General features: G+C 51.0%; 1 protein-coding gene across 9 annotated transcripts in view; it reads right to left on the bottom strand.

Moving 5' to 3' along the window:
• SHANK3 (SH3 and multiple ankyrin repeat domains 3) overlaps positions 1–20160 on the bottom strand; it is a 410336-nt gene that overhangs the window by 39620 nt on the left and 350556 nt on the right. For 8 of the 9 annotated variants that reach the window (XR_014555552.1, XR_014555553.1, XM_083699825.1 and 5 more), the window contains 4 exons: positions 16377–16457; positions 14963–14986; positions 9783–9910; positions 8145–8238 (listed from right to left, as the gene is read on the bottom strand). Coding sequence is in view for 7 of the 9 variants with exons in the window: in XM_083699825.1 (XP_083555951.1) it covers positions 8145–8238; positions 9783–9910; positions 14963–14986; positions 16377–16457 (327 nt within the window). In the remaining 2 variants the exon portion in view is untranslated. The remainder of the gene's footprint in view (positions 1–8144; positions 8239–9782; positions 9911–14962; positions 14987–16376; positions 16458–20160) is intronic. The other variant, XM_083699824.1, reaches the window with a different exon arrangement.

Here is a 20160-nt window from a genome sequence, read left to right on the forward strand (position 1 = left end):
TTGAGACATTTCCATGTTGCAGAAGGGGCAAAGACCAGACTGGGAAATGGTCCTTGCTGTATGGTCCTTTTTTCTCACCATGAAACTTAATTGAGCGATCCCTCTACTAAACTTGCATTAACTGTCTGCACAGGTTTGGCGATCATCGAGTTGAAATGGACCACTAAGGGTCATCTAGTCCAACCCCCCACACGATGCACATATGCATACCTGAGTTTTAACACAGTGTATGACAAAGACAAGATGGCACACTTGACTTAAGACTCTCCTGCTTCTCTTTTACTATTGTCAAAAATGGCCTCTTAACCAAGTGAGATACATCCATGAGCAGTAACATGCGCAGCCATATTGAGAGGCTGTGCAGAGGAGGGGGACCAGGATGATCAACGGTCTGGAAATCAAGCCTGATGAGGAACGGTTGAGGGAGTTGGGGATGTTTAGCCCGGAAAAGGGGAGACTGAGAGGAGATAGGATACCCATCTTCCAATATCTCAAGGGCTGTCCCACGGAAAACGGAGCAACCTTGTTTTCTCCTGCTCTGGAAGGGAGGGCTCAACCCAATGGATTCAAGTTACAAGAAATGGGATTCCAACTAGCGTTGCCATATTTTGAACAGCAAAAAAAGAGGACACATTTTCCGACTTCTACTTTTAACTACCGTATTTTTCGCTCTATAAGACGCACCTAGTTTTTGGAGGAGGAAAACAAGAAAAAAAATATTCTGAATCTCAGAAGCCAGAACAGCAAGAGGGATCTGGCTTCTAGGATAGCCTTTTGCTGTTCTGGCTTCTGGGATAGCCGTGCGAAGCCTTTTCAGGGCAGCAGGATGAAGGCTCCCCCTGCCCGGAAGAGGCTAAGCGAGAAGCCAGGACTGCAAGCGGAATCGCTGCGCAGCTAAGCCAGAAGCTAGAACAGCAAGAGGGAGCGCTGCGCACCCTCTCGCTGTTCTGGCTTCTGGGATAATAATAATAATAATAATAATAATAATAATAATAATAATAATAATAATAATAATTTATTTATATCCTGCCCATCTGGCTGGGACCCCCCAGACACTCTGGGAGGCTTCCAACAAAACACTAAAATACAATAACCTATCAAACATTAAAAGCTTCCCTAAACAGGGCTGCCTTCAGATGTCTTCTAAAAGTCTGGTAGTTGTTGTTCTCTTTAACATCTGGTGGGAGGGTGTTCCACAGGGCAGGCGCCACCACCGAGAAGGCACTCTGCCTGGATCCCTGTAACCTCACTTCTTGCAGTGAGGGAACCACCAGAAGGCCCTCGGCGCTGGACCTCAGTGTCCGGGCAGAACAATAGCCCGGGATAACCGCGCAGCCTGCATTCGCTCCATAAGACACACACACACATTTCCCCTTACTTTTTAGGAGGGGAAAAGTGTGTCTTATAGAATGAAAAATATGGTATCTGTTGCTATGATGACTCTCATTTCACATTCCCATGAAAACGAGGACGCGTCCTGGAAAAAAAGGTCACATGGCAACCCTAAACAGGAAGAACCTTCTAGCTGTGAGAGCTCTTCAACTGTGGAACGGACTCCCTTAGAAACCTTCCTTGGAGGTTTGCAAGCAAGGGGCTGGACTAGATTCGCCCTGGGTTACCCTCTACAGTTCTATGATTCTGCTGCTCCACAAATCTTGCCATCGTGCCTCTTCCCCCGAGTGTTTTGCGACTCTGTCGAACTGGATTCCAGGAGTATCTCGGAATACCAGCCCTCGGCTCCGAAGTGAATCACTGGCGGATTGTTGCCATTGTCCGTAATTAACTCTTTGGGAATCCCTGGAGGGAAGCCGTGGTGGCTCACAATGCCTGGCGACGGGGCTGTTCTCTGTGTTGTCCAACATATCATTAAAAGCGCGCCAGTGACTAGCAGGGTGCTAATCGGAGGCAATTAGTCCTTTTTAATACCAGCAGAGCTGAGTCAAAGTGGGTCAGAGGATGCGCAGGGGTCTCATGAAATCACAGAGCCAGAGAGGAAGAGGCCATGTGTTCTACTCTCTTGCCCTGTGGTACGAATCACTGGCAGAAAGAGCCCGTGACCTACGCTTTTATACACCTTCACAAGTTTCTTTTCCAGGGACAGCGCTTGGGTAACTAACTCAAAAAGAGGCAGGAGGGTTGCTGGATGAGGCCAGTGGTCCATCTAGCACAACTTCTCAACAGTTCCAAAAGAGGAAATGTCCCCAAAATGAGGAGGTTGGTAAAAAGGGAAGTTGAAAGGCAAAGTCAAGAGCTTTAAGTCACTCCCAAAAGCTTGGGTGTTCTTTACAAAAACACAATACAGTCAAACCTCGGTTGTCGAATGTAATCCATTCCGGAAGACCATTTGACTTCTGAAACATTCAAATTCTGGGTTTCCGGCCTTCGGGAGCCGAAACGTAAGATAACGGAGGCGTTCGGAAACCGAGGTTTGACTCAATTGGAGTGTAGATCAGGTACTGTGAGGGCTAGGGGGACATCGGAGTGGTTGATGAGTTTAGTCAAAGATGCTGTTAGAGGCCATGAGGCTTCCTTCAAAAAAAGCACAGAAGACTTGCCCAAAGGAAGAGAACAAAAAGAATACGAGGAAGTGACAAGAAAACTGCCAATGTCCTAATCCCAAGTAAGTAAGAAGTGACATGATAGAAGTTTCTGAAATCATGCATGGCATGGAGAAAGAGGATACAGAAGAGTTTTTCTCCATCTCTCCTAACTCTAGAAGTCATGAGCATCAAATGAACCAAGCTGAAGGTTGGAAGATTGAGGGCAGATAAAAGAATAGTCCTTCCTTGGAGGTTTTTTAGCAGACGCTGAATGGACGTCTGTCATGGAAGCTTTAGCTAGAATCCCTTTATTGCAGGGGGTTGGACTAGATGACCCTCGGGGTCCCTCCAACTCTACAATTCTAGGATATGAAATAGGACTTAATTCTAAAAGAGCAGCTACAACAGTCTGCAACAGCCAACGCAAAAGAGCCCCTTCAGGCCCCACAGAGGTCAAGGTATATTGTGGCAACTGCTCCCTTCTTCAAATGCAGGTAATTTGCTTTTGGCTCATCAGCCTGGAATAAAAATATCAGAGCCTGATGACTGCCCTCTTCCTTTGCCCTCCTCCTCAGATCCTGCTGCAGCCTGCTCTGAATCCACTTCCTTTAAAAAAAATAATGCCAATCATTGCCTTTTAAAATTCTAATTCTGTGTCTACCTGGAAGGCTTCCACTATGGAAAGCCAATCTTGGATCTCTGCTTCCCCATTCGTGTGCCTCAGCGTCACGCCGAGGAGGAACAGTTCGGGAGATGCTGGGCTGTGACTCACAGCCATTTATTCATCAGCGCCTCCAGGACATTTCCAGGCGCCCAGAAATGTCTCGCATCATGAGGTCGCCCTTCCTCGCTTTCTCAATGGGAGCAGTGCTGTGGCCACAGCTTTGGCGTGATGGGGAGAGAGCAGAGAATTCCTCGGGTCTCCTGAATGCCACCAAATACCATTTGGGGTTCTCCATCTATCTGATGGGCATTTGCTTCTCAAGGTCCTCAACTTCAAGAATGCTCCAGACCAGGGAGAGGCAACCAGCAGTAGAAAAAGCTGGATGCTATTCTAGGCTGCATCAAGAGAAGTCTAGTGTCCAGATCAAGGGAAGTAACAGTACCACTTTATTCTGCCTTGATCAGAGCATGCCTGGAATACTGTGTCCAGTTCTGGACAACACAATTTGGGAAGGATGTTGACAAGCTAGAAGGTGTGCAGAGGAGGGCAACCAAAATGATCAAGGGTCTGGAAACTAAGCCTGAATGGTTGAAGCAGCTGGATATGGTCAGCCTGGAAAAGAGGAGACTGAGAGGAGATAGGACAGCCATCTTCAAATATCTCAAGGGCTCTTCCATGGAAGATGGAGCAAGCTTGTTTTCTGCTGCTCCAGAGGGGAGGACCCAAACCAATGGATCCAAATGACAACTAAACAACAATAACTTTCTGAAAGGACAAGCTGTTCGGGAGGTTGTGGACTCTCCTTCTTTGGAGGTTTTTAAGCAGAGGTTGGACTGTCATGGATGCCTTAGCTGATATTCCTGCATCCCAACTCTACAGTGAGTCCATGATTAACCTGGTCCCATCCAGATGTTGCTGGACACAGCTCCCATCAGCCGCTGCCAGACACCCTGGCCCTAGGGACTCTCAGCTGTGGCATACAAGTGCAGCCGTGTTATAAATCTCAGGCTTGCTGTGCGAGCTGATGGGACATCTGGAGCCTGAAACATCTGGAGGGTTGGTGAAAGTTGATCCAGCAGGTCACTGAATTGATTTGGCAGGGCTACACAGATTGCTTCTCTTTACAGGACACTGAGTTATTTGGGGCTGTGGAAAGAGAGCACCCCAGCATTCCTCCAGCCTCTTGAAATATTTCACATCCATCTGGAAGTCATCTGTTTGTTCTCTTCTCCTGCCAGCTGCAGGCAGGGCTGCTTATACTCTTCCTCTGCAATGTTTGCTGTTTGAATGAGCGATAGCTTCAATTCTGCAGCACAATGAACTCAGGGCAAACCCAGCTTCTTCTATATATTTTGAAACGGATTGTAGGAAGATTCAGAACAGATTTTTTTTTCCATGCAGCACTTAGTTAAACTGTGGAACTCCCTCCCACAGGAGGCCACCAACTTGGATCTAGCAAGACTCTCCCTTTGTTCTTATAATTGCACTCCAATTGCACACCCATTTGAGCCCTGGTTATAAGGCCAGAGGTCCTTTAAGCTGCCACTGTTTCCCTCCTGCCCAAGGCATTCCGAAGAGACCATTTCATTTCTGCTAAGACAAAGGCTTCTGAGCCGTGTGAGTGAGCAGGGCTGGTTTTGTGGTCTGCGAATCAAACCTGGCTTCCAAAGGACTGACCGGGCAGGGACACCCTTGCCGCGCATATGCTCCATCAGGCCACAGACCAAAGCATGGAGCTCTCCGCTACAAAAGCCAGGAAAAGATTTGCCTCGACAGTCACACAGACAGTCACACTGCCACATGCCAAGTCTCTTATTACACCAGAAGGATGGCAAGTGGCTTGGCTCCCAGCTGGCTCCTTGTCAGGAGGATGAACCTTCCTCAAAAGGTTCTTCCACCTGCTGAGGTCTCAAAGGTAAAAAAAAGAAGAAGGTAAAGGTAAAGGACCCCTGGACGGTTAAGTCCAGTCAAAGGTGACTATGGGGTTGCGGTGCTCATCTCGCTTTCAGGCCGAAGGAGCCGGTGTTTGTCCACAGACAGCTTGGTCATGTGGCCAGCAGGACTAAACTGCTTCTGGAGCAACGGGACACTGTGATGGAAACCAGAGCGCACGGAAATGCCATTTACCTTCCCACTGCAGCAGTACCTATTTATCTACTTGCACTGGTGTGCTTTCGAACTGCTAGGTTGGCAGGAGCAGGGACAGATCAACGGGAGCTCACCCCGTTGCGGGGATTCGAACTGCCAACCTTCCAATCGGCAAGTCCTAGGCTCTGTGGTTTAGACCACAGCGCCACCTGCATCCCTATAGTCTCCAAGATACAAACATCTCAGCCACATCATAGATGGGCCAGATTGTCCCTTGAGCTCTCCCTGCATCCTAACCCCACAGGGCACCATCTGCCACAACTATGGGCTGCTTGTAGTGGTTCTGGTCAGCAGTGGATGGCATGGGAGGGCAGAGGTGCCCCATCAGACGTCCCTGTCGATGAGTCACAGCTGCTTACTGGGCGGAGGAGAAGGCGGCATAAGATCACAGGAAGAGCTTGATGTGTCAGGCCAATGGCGCATCCACGCCAATATCCTGCTCTCACAGAGGCTGAGCAGCTCAAGAGCCCTCTCCCCTCCTGTGGTTTCCAGCCATGGGTATTCAGGTGCATTGTTCCCTCCAGCGGTGGAGGAAGAGCTGAGCCCTCACATCTAGGAGCCATGGATGTGTCCATGTCCAATCCAAGTTGGGAGCCATCACTGCCTCCTGCCACAATTTCACTCTGCGCTGCCTTAAGAAGGACTTTTTTTTTTGACTACGCGGAACTGACCTGTAGGATCTGAAATCAGGAGGAAACAAAATTCCAAAGAGACTGGAGTAAATTTATAGGATATATAAGTAATAACTGTAGAAATTTGAAGACTCTGGCAGGAATGAAATAAATCTTACGACGTAGAGAGGATTGGATACAATAAGGAACTGTGGAAAAGTAACTGAAGTAAGAAAACCTGTTGAAGGGAGGGAAGGAAGTCAACGTTGGGCAGAGTGTGGGGGAAGAATGTGGAAAAATGACTATTAAATTTCACTGCATTTTGTTTGTCTGAATTAAAGGAAAAACCAATAAAAAGCACTTTTAAAAAATGAAGAAAAGGGACTTTCTTTTGCCTGTCTTGAATCCCCCAACAATCAGTTTCATTGTATGTCCACGAGGCAGGGAGGGTGGACAGGCGCAGAGCCAAATTCCCACATGGACAGATGAGTGTGGAGGCAGCGACAACGGGAGACGATGGGACACAAGCTGCCTCAGACCAGGTCAGGTCTTTGGTCATCAGGAGCAGCTATGTCTACCTTGACTGACAGCCGCTCTCTCCCCCTTATCGTATTGTGGCCCCACAGGTCTAACGCACAGCAACGGCAAGGGAGACATTTTTGATGACGGCGAAATGTAGAACCATTGCAATAGCAAATAGTAGAACCACAGACGTTGACTGCACTGCGCTGAGCCCAAAAGACTCGAGGGGAACAAAAGGGCTGCAAGCTGCCCTCTGGGACCCAAACACAAAAGCACCCTAGAGAAGCTGCCCTGTACCGAGTCAACCCATTGGCCCATCTAGCCCAGCTCTGTCCGCACGGGTTGGCAGCAGCTCTCTGGGGTTTTAGAAAGGGGCCTGTCCCTGCCTCACCTGCCGAGGATCAAACCTGTGGCATTTTGCATACAAACCATGCACTCCACCACTGAGCCACACAGCCCTTCTGCCCCTGCAGATTTTTCAGTGGACAACTCAGTTAAAAAACCACCAAGATGCCAAAGTATTTGTCTGTCTACGCTGCTCTTGCTAGAATCCGAGGGTTGGGCGTTCGGGGAACACAGATGACAAACATGAGATACACATTCCAAAGGGCAGCTCCTTCTCTGAGATAAGAGTGCGCAGAGGCAGCGCTATGGCAGGTGCATGAACCACTGTTTCTTTTCTGGCATTTTAAAAGGGCCAGCGGTTCTTTAATGACAAGAAGGCAAAGCAGGGGAGATACAGAAGGCCTCACTAATAGCTGATATTCCTATTTTTCCTCAGAACCAGGGGGAAAAGAGATGCTGGTTTTTAAAAGAGAAGCTGAGAGACAGGGCAGCTGAATGCCAGAGAGGAGTCAGTAGAAAAAAGACAGTCACAGAACCAAGAAATTACACAAAACAAATGAAATACCGTGAAAATCCCTGAAATGAGAAGTAATCGACTAGTAATCTTTAACATCAGCAGTAACATCTACACCATGGAGCGTTTCAGCCCTGTTCTTGAGTTTGTTTAAAATCTAAAACAGCTTATCTGGCATTCCTTTCTTTGAATTTGTGCTATTTAGGTTTTTAAAACCTTTTTGTAAAGGCAATACTAGAGTTTTCACAGCCGAGTCCTCAACTCCTTATTACTACTGCTTGGCTTTCTTCAAGTTGGGCTGCGTCTAAAACTTGCCATTTAGGTTTCCAAATCTTTTTTGTAAACTCAGTTTTAGAAACTGTACTTTTGAGTCCTCAATCCTTTATTACTGCGCTTTGCTTCACCTAGGATTATAACACTTCAGAATTTTTGAGAGTTTTACCCCCTTTCTTTGAATTTGGTCATTTAAGGCTTAGGATTTCTCTATTTCCTTCTGAGGAAACTGAATAGTTCAGTGAAACAAGGTTTGTAGCCAGCGTCCCATTAAGGCTTTGCTCAATTCTAGGTTTTTCCAATTTTTTCCCCTTAAACTTTTGGATTTTTGTTATTTAGTTTAATTCTATAAGATAATATTTCTAGTCGGTTACTTCTCGTTTCAGGGATTTTCAGGGTATTTCATTTGTTTTGTGAATGCCAGAGAGGAGTCTCTGCGCCCCTGGAAGTTGTGGCGCAACGGTCTGGCACACAAGGGAGAAGCCTGGGGGTCGTGGTCTGGGGTCAGGTAGAAGCATCACACCTACCTACGGATTTTGTCCGCGGAATTCCTTTGCGCAGGGAAATGTGGGGTTTCTCTGGACCAGTGTGGGCCGCCATCCCCTGCCGCTCAAACAGAGACTGGAAAAAAAGAGAGAGGGACAAGGGTCACTCTTCTGCCTGGCCGTAAAAAGGGATAGCCCTGCATCATAGTTTTGTGGAGGTGGAAGGAACCCTAAGAGGTCATCGCCCCCCATGAGATGCAGGAATCCCAGCTCAAGAATGCCTGGCAGTTTGAGGGCCAGGTCTCAGGCACATAGCTGTCAACCTTCCCTTTTTTTTGCAGGAAATCTCCCTATTCCAGCGCCGTTTCCCACTGCTATCCCGGATTGTTAGATATCCCGTAGACTGTCCCTGGGACAGGTGAGGCTGCTGATCCCTTATTTTCAAATCTGAAAGTTGACAGCTATGCTCGGGCATTCGTGAGCTGGGATCCTGGCACTGCCGGCGGCTGGGCTAGATGCCTCGTCTGGCTCCTTCCCAATCCTACAATTCCACAATCCCTGGGACTTTGGTTTCCGCCAGCTCTGGAGAAAGAACAGCAAGGCTTTGAAGGGAGGCTGCTCTCCACCTCGACAAGTGCTTTTACTATTTAGTAAAAATAGTGAGTGCCACACCTCCATTTTGATTGTTACAGTCTGTGTGACTGCAGTACATTTTTTATTGCTTTCATTTTATGGATCCATGGTCTTGTTAGATAGTAAAATTCATGTTAAATTGCTGATTCAGGGGTTGTTTTTAAAAGTCTGGAATGGATTAATCCATTTTACATTACTTTCTATGGGAAAGCACGCTTTGGTTTTGTAACGCTTTGGTTTTGTAACTGACTTCTAGAATGGATTAAGTTTGAGAACCAAGGTACCACTGTACTGCAGGTACCCCATAACACCCATTCCATGTTTCTAAGCACTTTATAGTTTAGTGTGGCACCACCTTTGGAACTCCCTGCCTATTAATATCAAACAGGAGCCTTCACTGTGCTCTTTTTGGTTCCTGCTAAAAAAACCCCCAACATACTTGTTTAGACAGCCCAGAAGTTTAGGAAATCGATGTAAATTCTAACTTGTTTTAGTACAGTCATATCTCATGTTACGTTTGCTTCATGTTACGTTCTTTCAGGATACGCCCCACGGTGACCTGGAAGTACCAGAAAGGGTTACTTCCGGGTTTCGCCACTCGCGCATGCGCAGACGCACAGAGTGACATCACGCACATGCGCAGAAGTGGCGAATTGCAACCAGCGCGTGTGCAGACGCGCTGCTGCAGATTGCGTTCCTTTCATGTTGCAAATGGGCCTCCGGAACGCATCCTGTTCGCAACCAGAGGTACCATTGTATTTTAATTTTCAGTATGTTGCAATTTCCCACCTTGATTTTCTTGCCTTATCTTTTTGTAAACCTCTTTGAGGGGTGGGTGTTTGGTGTATAAATTTCATGAAATAAATAGACATCCCCCCCCTTCCTTCCTTTTCAACCAGGGCAAAGCATTCCAGTGAGATGGGCCGTGTCTTTAGCTCTCTCTGTCCCGAAAGGCTGCTCCCTTCCAACCCCTGGAATCCTTCCCAGTTTGTGGCTTTCCTTGCCCCACCCCTGCCCCCCTGCCTGCTGTGCTCCCATATCTCTCACACTGATCTCCGCAGGGGTGATCCTTCTGCTGGTGGGTCTCTGCTTCACAGTGGCTGCCCTGGAATCTGCCTCCACGATGTCCGCTCTCAGCGAGGGCTCGGCGGCTGCCAAGATCTCGTCCAGCTTCTCTGCAAAGTCAAGACACAGCATCCCCGTGAGCCAGGCTTGGCCTCTGAAAGCAGGAACTGGACACAGAGAAGGGCTGGGTGTGCTGCCAGGGGGAGGGTGCGCTTGCATGCCAGCAAGGGAGCCCTGCGGCCTTCTGGGTGGCTGGCGAGGCATCGCTCCCTTCGCCTTGTAGGAGAAAAGAGCCCCCCACCACCACAGGAACCCCACAGCACCTTGAAAGGATCAGCACCCAAAGGGCCACAATTGGGTCCATGAGATCGCCTATGCACCTGTTCCATGGAAGTGAGAGCTGGACCATAAAGAAGGCTGATCGCCAGAGAATTGATGCTTTTGAATTCTGGTGCTGGAGGAGACTCTTGAGAGTCCCATGGACTGCAAGAAGATCAAACCGATCCATTCTGAAGGAAATCAGCCCTGAGTGCTCACTGGAAGGACAGACCGTGAAGCTGAGGCTCCAAGACTTTGGCCACCACATGAGAAGAGAAGACTCCCTGGAAAAGACCCTGGTGTTGGGGAAGATGGAGGGCACAAGGAGAAGGGGACGACAGAGGACGAGATGGTGGGACAGTGTTCTCGAAGCTACCAGGATGAGGGAGGCAGTGGAAGACAGGAGTGCCTGGCGTGCTCTGGTCCATGGGGTCATGAAGAGGCGGACACAACTAAACAATGCACCTGTTCAGCCACTTTGATTTGGCACTATTACAGGTGCAACTTAATACCAACTCCACATTTGTAAGGACTCAGATCCCTTAGTATGGTGGCATCTGTACTTTGGAACTCCCTGCCTCTTGATGTCAGGTGGGTGCCTTCACCGTGCTTTTTTCAGTGCCCAACAACAACAAGCCTACTCAGAAGCATAGGAAGTTGATGCGAGTTCTAATCCTGACCTCTGCCTACTGTTATTTTAATTTTTCAGAAGTAAATAGTAAAAATGTAAAGTAAAAATGCTTGTTCTTGGTGTCAATGTAATTGTTGTATCTTTTTCCATAAACCACTTTGAAGATTCCTCCTCCCATTAAAAAACACCAAGTGGCGTACAAGAATTATGAAATAAATAAATAAATGAAAAATGGGCCCCTCCCCACCTTTGTTCTTTCAGGTCACATACACATGTGTCTCCGTTTCACCCTTTCCAATCCTTTTGTTTCAAAAAAAGTGCTCAACAACACCTGGACATGCTACTTTGGGCTCAGCTATACAGCTGCAAATATAACATTTTAAGGATGTTTTAAGTGTGTTATACAAATGTGACACTAGGGGTCCTTTTACCTTTACTCCCATAGAAAGACTACCTTAAAAAGGTAAAGGGACCCCTGACCATTAGGTCCAGTCACGGACGACTCTGGGGTTGCGGCGCTCATCTCGCTTTACTGGCCGAGGGAGCTGGCGTACAGTTTCCAGGTCATGTGGCCAGCAGGACTAAGACGCTTCTGGCAAACCAGAGCAGCGCACGGAAACGCCGTTTACCTTCTCGCCGGAGTGGTACCTATTTATCTACTTGCACTTTGACATGCTTTTGAACTGCTAGGTTGGCAGGAGCAGGGACCGAGCAACGGGAGCTCACCCCGTCACAGGGATTCGAACCACCGACCTTCTGATTGGCAAGTCCTAGGCTCTATGGTTTAACCCACAGTGCCACCTGCGTCCTTGAGCCAGTGGTTGGGCCAGTGCAAAAGGCTGGTTTCCCCATGATTTCTCATCTCGGCCTCCCCTCCTCCTCTCTCCTCCTCTCAGACCCCTTCATCCCTCTGGATGAGACCGTATGTTACACCCACCACTTCCTGCCAGGAGCTGCCAGCAAACATCTCGCTGCTGCTTGTTTGGGCACATTCGTCTGCTGGCCCTGATTTGGGCATCCTTTCTCTGCCTGAAGCCCCTTCCCCCTTCGAGTCTCACTGCTGCCCGGTCTGATGGGCTCACTTTCATGCCCAGGCTCTGAATCTAAGAGGCGCCTCTGCCCCCAAGGAAGATGGCAACACACCTGCCAGCCACCTCACTTATGCGATCAGGGAGTTGCTTTCACCATTAGAACCACGGCAGTCGTAAAGAAAGAAACAGCCCGTTGCTTCATTGCTTGAGGACTACTGATGAAAGCAAGCACCCAGGACAATCCTTTAAAAGCTTGTTTTAATAATAATAATAATAATAATAATAATAATAATAATAATAATAATAATATATTTATACCTCGCCCTTCCCGGTTCAGAAAACCAGGCTCAGGGCGGCTAACAACAAATTAAAAACACTTAACTGATGCAACAAAAAACAGCATAAAATACAGTATAAAACGTGAATAACAATTCAGAACTCAAAAATCAATTTGGGGGGAAATCCATCCAATAAACATTAGATGATCACCAGGGTTAGCTGGCTAAATTAGTCCTACTTGGGCCAGCGAGGAGACCAGGGGAGAATTAGCTGTGGGATCCCAGAGCGGGTGATCTTCATAAGAAGGGGAGAGGGAGGAAAGGAAGGGGAATAAAAGATCAGGCTAAAGTTGAAAGCCAGGTGGAATAGCTCTGTCTTACAGGCCCTGCAGAAGGAAGTTAAATCCTGCAGGGCCCTGGTCTCCTGGGACAGAGCATTCCACCAGGTCAGAGCCATCACTGAGAAGGCCCTGGCCCTGGTGGAGGATAGTCTGACTTCCTTAGGGCCCGGGACCTTTAAACTATGGTTATTCATGGACCTCAAGGTCCTCTGCAGGGCATACCAGGAGAGGTGGTCCCGTAAATACAAGGGCACATGAGAAAAATCTCCTATGTCGCACATTAGCCGGCCTTGCTTGTCTCTGGGTGGTTCTAGACTGTTGCCTTATGGCGTTTAAAATCCTCTGTTGTTGTGCCGTTAATTGCAAGTGGAATTGGAGTTGATTTTCAATGCTTTGCATAGGGTATGCACTTTCCTTGGGAGCAACCCCTGCTATGCTCTGCCCAGACCAGCGTGTGATGGCAGGATAAAGGTGGACATCTCTCAGCACACCAGCGGACATGTTTGCGCATAACGCCATGCCAAAACACGGCTTATGGCCGATGCGCACCTGAGCTCTGGCTTGGATTTCTGCTCTTTAAAGCTCCATGCTTGAGTGCCCTTTTAATTTCTCCGGAGCGTTCCCTGGTGAAAACCTGCTCTTTAAAGCTCAGCTGGAGCAAATGTCAATCCGCAGAAAACCCAAATGGATGTTTGCCCCGATTCAGCTTTAAAGAATGGGTTTTTGTGGAGAAAGCTTGGGGCAAAGACCATTCGGACACAGAGCCTTAATAAATTGTGGACCTCTGCCTGGGAAGAACAGGACAAAAGCTAAGTCTGGAGAAGCCCTTAGTGTGATATCTGAACCCGGGGTCATGGGGACCAATATGATGAAGAGTCTGGAAGCTGAGCCTTATGAGAAGCAGTTGAGGGAGCTGGGGATGTTGAGCCTGGAAAAGAGGAGACCGAGAGGTGATGTGAGCCCTTCTGAAGGGCTCTCACATGGAAGATGGAGCAAGCTTGTTTTGTGATCCTCCAGGACCTGAAGTGATGGGTTCAAGTTACAAGAAAAGAGATTCTGACTCAACATCTGGAAGATCTTCCTGAGGGCAAGAGATGTTTTTACTGCCATGGTCTCCCTCGGAAGGTGGTGGACTCTCCATCATTGGAGCTTGGCTGGCCAGGTGTCCATGGATGTTTTAGATGTGATTCCTGCATTGCAGAGGGTTGGATTAGATGACCACTGGATTCCCTTCCAATGCTACAGTTCTGTGATTCTTTGATTCTACTGGATGAGGCCAGTGGCCCAGCTAGTCCAGCAACCTGTACTCACAGGAAGCGACCAGATGCTCATTATGGGAAATCCTCAAGGAGGATTAAGTGTGCGAAACCACCCAGTTTCTGAATGCCTGAGGACTCCAGCCTGAAGCTCGCAATTGGCGTGGCTGAAGGAGCTGCTGTTTCACACATTCTTGATAATTTTAATGCCTGTGGAATTTGCATTTGGCTATCAGCAACTTCTAGCCATCTATGTTTGGGAACCTGGAAAGGAGCAAACCCAAGAACTCCCTCGTGGTGTGGTTTTAGGCCACGATAAGGTCGCGCCGATCTATTTATGTAACTCTTTTATTGCACTTTACATTTTATCATGTGGATACGGAGCTCTGGCAATAGAAACAGCCATTAAAAAGCTATAAGAAAGGGGAACAGGAGCCTTGAGGCAATTGCTCGGAGGCTGAGGAAACGGTGTCCCCAATTAGTTTAGTGGTTCCTCTCATCTTGCTGGCTTTCGGAGAGCGTGCAAGACCTGAAAGGCCCAGGGCTGCTGCTGAGGGGTCACCATGGCCCTGAGTTACCATAGAATTGCAGATCTCAAGGGATCGCTAGGGGTCATCTTGTCCACCCCTCTGCAATGCTAATGAAGGCGCTGCATTGATGACTGTTTTTAACTAATTGCCATCGCTGTTTATTTTCTGCTGGAATGGAGGAAGCCTATACATGGGGGGTGTCGTTTGGATATACGTTTTGTGTGCGTATGTGGGTGTGCACACAGATCTTTGCACAACGCAGCCACAGTCATGCAAGCAAACAAAACACCCTAAGCCCTCGTCGTTCTTTGAACCTGAAGCGGTGTCTGGAGGGGTTGCCCCTGAGCTCAGCAAGAGTGCTACATCCAGAAATCCACACGGACACACTGGCCGGTCTTCAAGGAGCTGACCTCACAATCCCTGGGAAAACTTTACAGAGGCCTCATGCATGGACACTCATTCCACGGGCTGCGCTGCCGTCCTCCCCACCAACAAACAACGTGAACTTAGGACGTGGTTTGCCACGCTGGCACGAAGCCCTCCTCTACCGAACCTCCCTCCTTCCACAAACGGAACCGTGTATTGCAAAGACCAGAAACGGCTTGGGAGAGTGAAAGGTCTACTTTCCCATGTGTCCTGTGGCAATTAGCATGGACTGGGGTCCCAGTGCACTTTCCCATCATGCTGGGGAGAGAGGGAGGGGGGAGGAAGGGTGGGAGGGGCAGCTTGGATCAACAGGGGTTTGGATGAGCCCTGGAGACGGGAATTTGAACTCACCCCCTTTCCTCCTCCGCATTGAGGCTTGGAATCAAGAAACAAAAGTACAGGACATCAATGGTGTGCAGGGTGCACTCCCCCCTTGCCCCCACACCCTTGGCATGCTGCGCCCCCTTCTCTGCTGCCTCTGCCAAGGCAAGACAGCTCTCTAGGGAAGGGTCTTGGTCTGTCCCCAAGTTTTTTGGGGGGTGGCAAGCTGCATTCTGTGATGCTTCCCAACATGCAAGCCCCCACCCTGTCATGCACCCTCTCACCTTGGGGGGGGATGCCTTCCCATCCTCGAATAGCCCCCCCCCCCAAATTGCCGAAGAAGCCATGGCTGGCAATTTTCCTTACGAGGCCTCCCCAAAGAGCACTCTGAGCAAAGACAGACTTTGCCACCCCAAAGGTGGGAACAGTGACCCCCCCTGGGATGCCAAGACTTTTCTCTGGAGTGGGGTGGAAGCAAAGGGACACAGGAAACCATGGTTCTCTCCCCCCCCCCATAGGGCACCGACTTTCGCACTCCACCAAACCTTCCCTGCTCAGAGAAAGAGCAAAGTATTCCTGAGTCTGGAGATGGTTTGGGGGGGCATTTAGTGGGGTGGGCACAGGGGTACAGCCCCGTTAGCCCAGCTAAGCAGGTCCAGGCCTGGTCAATGCCCGGGTGAGAGACCTCTTGGGCACCCACCCAAATCTATGCCACCTTGACGTCCGGGGAGGAAGGAAGGTGGGAGAGAGCAAGGCTGAGAATGAGTCGAAAGGACGACAGGCTTGGAGGGGGGGTGGCTGTGCCTGGGCACCATGAGGGCAAAGGCCCAGAGCTGGCCACAGAGAGGGAAGTTCTGCTGGAAGCGCCAGGGAAAGCAGTCTGGCATTAAGCAGGGAGTCTCAGCAGCATGTTGCTGGCGGCAGGAATGGGCACAGCGACACAGGACCAGGAGGGGAAACTGGGCCCCACAAGGACCACGCCAGGGAAGTCGGGAGAGGGGAAACATTGCTGTTTGTGCAGGGGGGGGGAGTGTTGGGCCAGGACCCGGGAGAGGCCTGGGTTCAAATGCCGCCCACCCACTCTCAGCTCACCGGGCGTGACTTTGGAAGCCAGTCACTCCCTCTCTCGGGCCAGCCCACCTCACAGGGTTGTTGTGCTGGTTAAATGACATGGGAGAGGCCAGGGTTCAAATCCCCCCACTTGGCCAGGAATCTCACTGGGCGTGACCTTGCTGCACTGCCAGTCTCACCTACCTCCAGGGTTCTATTTGGGAGGGCAGTGGCCTTGAAACAGCCTCGGAGCTGGAGCCGAGGGCAGGTGGGTGTGGCCAGGGGAGGTGGTGCGTGCCTGAGGAGTGGGGGCAGCCACCTTCCGCCCCGCCCGCCATGCATGCTCTCCTTTGGGTCCACCCCCTCGACCCCCCGCCCCCTTGCCAGGACTCACCCAGCTCCTCCAGCTCGGCGGTCATAGACTTGGATCGCAGCGTCAGCGTGGTGCTGGGTGCCCTCTTGGGCGGTGGCGGGGCTGAAAGGAAGAGGGAGGGCATTTTGCACTTGCGGTCCAGCAGCTTCCTGGGCGTTGCCAGGTGCAGGTGCCACTTCTTCTCCACGGCCTGGATCTCCTCGTACTCGCGGGAGGAGGAGGAGTCGCACTGCTGAAGGATCTTGTTCAGGCTGCGAGTGGAGGCAAACTTCTTCATGGTCCCGCGGCCGGCCGGGGCGGGAGCAGGGAGGGCAATCGGGGCAGGGGCAAGAGAGCGTTCTGGCTGGGACCCTCAGCTCAGGGGGCTCCCGGGCATGGTCTGCCCAATCCTGCCGCTCAGCAGACCCTCTCCCTGGCCGGCGGCCCCCTCCCTGCCAGGGAGGCCATGGGCAAAGCGGGCACGGCACCAAGGTGATATCGCTGGTCCTAGGTCCTCGTTCCCATGGCCAGGCCCTCGTACCCCTGCCTGGCCTGGCTCTCCATTAACTCTGGGGGCTGACACTGCCCTTGGGGCCTCTGCCCAGTGGCAGTGCTGCCAAGCGGCTTGGGCACGTGGAGACCTCGCTCCGAGGCGGCAGCGGCAGCGGCAGAGGGCAGGGCTGGTCCCCGGCTCTCCCTAGCCAGCCCGTCCGGCGGCGGCGATGCCAGAGCGAGGCTCCATCTGCCATGGGGTTTGTGACAGAGCGGAGGAGCGGAAAGGCTGGCTCGTCGCTCCGCTCTCCCTCGCCCCGAGATCCGTAACAATGCGGGCTTCAACGCTCCCCGTCGCCATGGAAACCGGAGCTCCGAGCTGCTGCCGGAGGCGCCTGCATCAGAGACCCCCAAAACAGGGGCGGGGGGGGGGGAGCAGAGAAGAAGCACAATTCCCACACAAGGCGAGCCGGGGAGGAAGCTGCGGGCCCAGTCGGGGTGGGGGCAAGGCCAGAGAGTCGAGGGGGGCAGGAGGACCTCTGTCCGCCACGCGATCCTGCCCTTGCTGAAGCGACGAGCAATTGGGCTGTCTCCTGCCAGGAGATGGGTGCCAGCCGGCTCGTGGAGGAGGTGCCCGGGGTCTTCACTGCCGGAGAAGGTCTTCGCGGTGCCCAGCCCAGAAGGTGCACTTTCTGAAAGCAGGAGACAGGTGCTTTGCTGGGTGCCGGCCACCTGGGTGCTCAGGGATGGATCCCAACGTCTGCAGGAGGTGCCGAAAGCTCAGAAACGTCTCTTTCTCTCTCTCTCTCCCTCCAGCCGGGGAATGTGCAGACCCCCCAGGAGGCAGTGAGCAGAGTCAGCAGCCTGATGCCCACCGCACAGCTCCGTCTTCCCCACGACTCGCACTCGCGCGCTCTGGCAGCGCGCAGGATAATTACAGCTCTGGGTGGCAAGTTGCCTCCCTTCTTCTCCCCGCTGCTGGCTCTCCAAGCTGCCTGGCTCCCTGCCACCCAAGCAGGCAAGGAGGGACCCTGGAGCTCCCCCCACAGCCGTCTCCTCCTTCCCCACAGCACAGACCCACGGGCTAAAAATAGGAGCCGAGCCCACCCTCCCCCTCGCTCTGTCTCCGCTGTGTGGGAGGGAAGCTGCCTCCCTTTCCCAGCTCCCTCCCCACTCGCCACAGGCGAGGCTTCGGTGGCACCAGGGAGTGGGGGGGGGGGCAAAGGCAGCCACTGCCCCACCCCATACCCGGAAGGAGAGGTGGTGTGGTGTGGGGGGGCCTCAGCCAGAAAGGAGAGCTTGTAATGGGCGGGTGCTGCTCACATGGAGCATGGGAGGCGCATGAGTGTGACTGGTTCTCATGCCAGAACTACAGCTTCACTTCCCACCCAGTCCTTCCTCAGGGTTAGCTTCTTGACAAAGCCAATGGTAGAGTCAGAAGGGACCCCCAAGAGTCATCAAGTCCAACCCCCTGCAATGCAGGAATCTCATCCCCGACAGAGGGCCACCCAACCCAACCTTCTGCTTTAAAACCTCCAATGCGCGCGCACACTGAGCAATCCTCATCAGTCTATTTCGGGTGGCGACGCCTCTGGCACAACTTTTGGGAGGGGCAGATGCCTGCTTCTTGGCAGAAAAGCGATGACAAACCTAGACAGCATCTTAAGAAGCAAAGACATCACCTTGCTGACAAAGGTCTGTATAGTTAAAGCTATGGTTTTACCAGTAGTGATGTATGGAAGCGAGAGCTGGACCATAAAGAAGGCTGATCTCCGAAGAATGGATGCTTTTGAATTCTGGTGCTGGAGGAGACTCTTGAGAGTCCCATGGACTGCAAGAAGATCCAACCTCTCCATTCTGAAGGAAATCAGCCCTGAGTGCTCACTGGAAGGACAGATCCTGAAGCTGAGACTCCAAGACTTTGGCCACCTCATGAGAAGAGAAGACACCCTGGAAAAGACCCTGATGTTGGGAAAGATGGGGGGCGCAAGGAGAAGGGGACGATGTAGGACGAGATGGTGGGACAGTGTTCTCGAAGCTACCAGCATGAGTTTGACTAAACTGCGGGAGGCAGTGGAAGATAGGAGTGCCTGGCGTGCTCTGGTCCAGGGGGTCACGAAGAGGCAGACATAATGACTAAACAACAACAATGAGGTAAATCATTGTTGACACAATGAGTAAACAACAACAATGAGGTAGCTCTATGGATGGTGGGCACCCCCATCCATATTGATTGATCAAATATTGGCCTGTTTTTCAATCACAGTTGAATCCTGTGGACCATCCCAAGGGGCCAATGCACAGCCAGTTTCCTAGAGTGCTGCCAGGTTGACCTTTGCTTGCGATGGAAGCCTGGGTCCCCCTCAAAAAAAGCCTCTCTCACTGGCTGGCCATGAGAACCAGAGGCTTCACTTCACACAAGGAGTCCTTCACAGCAAAGGTCACTGCCTGGTGGGCAGAGTCAGGGGCAGAGGAAGGGGGGTGTGGTGGGGCGGACCACCCCGGGTGTCTTCGCTGAGGGGGGTGACATTTGGTGTGCTGCCTACCCATGACTCCCAAGCCTACCCCAAGCTGTCAGGGGAAGGGGGGGTAGCTGCCCCACTTTGCCAGTGGTATTCACCCCTTCCCCCTTCGTCTTGACAGCTCGGGGGAGTCTTGGGAGTCACGGGCGTGCAGTGCGCCGAATGTCCGCCATCGCTGGCTCACTCTGTCCGTGGCTGCAGGGCGCATGTGCCGCTCCGTGCACCCGAGCAGCTATCCCGCGGCCACGAGGGCACCCTCCGTGCCACGCCTGCCCTGGGCAGTGTGGGCATATGCTCTACCGCTGGGCAGAGAGCCTGGCTGGCAGCACGGGGGCCTGGGTTCGAATTCCTACCCACTCACAAAGCCCATCAGATGGCAGACAAAATTAATGGGCTACGCAGAATTGGATAAAATGACAGGCAGGATTCGAAACCTGCGGAGCCAGAGATTTACAGAAGATTGGAAGAAATATACGAATTTTTTGAAGAGCAACTGTAATCAACAAATTACGCTAGTAGGGCTCCAAGAAGTTTTGTAAGGAGAAATATATGAAATATTGCAAAGAAGAGAAAGAAGAGAGATATTAGTTGTGAGATTTAAATGTAATAGTGAAAATAAGAAATGTAAATTAAGTAAATAGATGTGAACATTTTCAGATATGATGGATGGAAGTAAAAAAAAATTGTATAAGATGTAAAAGTATGTTTAATTGCAGTGGTACCTTGGGTTACATACGCTTCAGGTTACATACGCTTCAGGTTACACACTCCGCTAACCCAGAAATAGTGCTTCAGGTTAAGAACTTTGCTTC

Source organism: Podarcis gaigeae (assembly GCF_964106915.1).
Source record: "Podarcis gaigeae genome assembly, chromosome: 10".
Lineage (NCBI taxonomy): Eukaryota > Metazoa > Chordata > Lepidosauria > Squamata > Lacertidae > Podarcis > Podarcis gaigeae.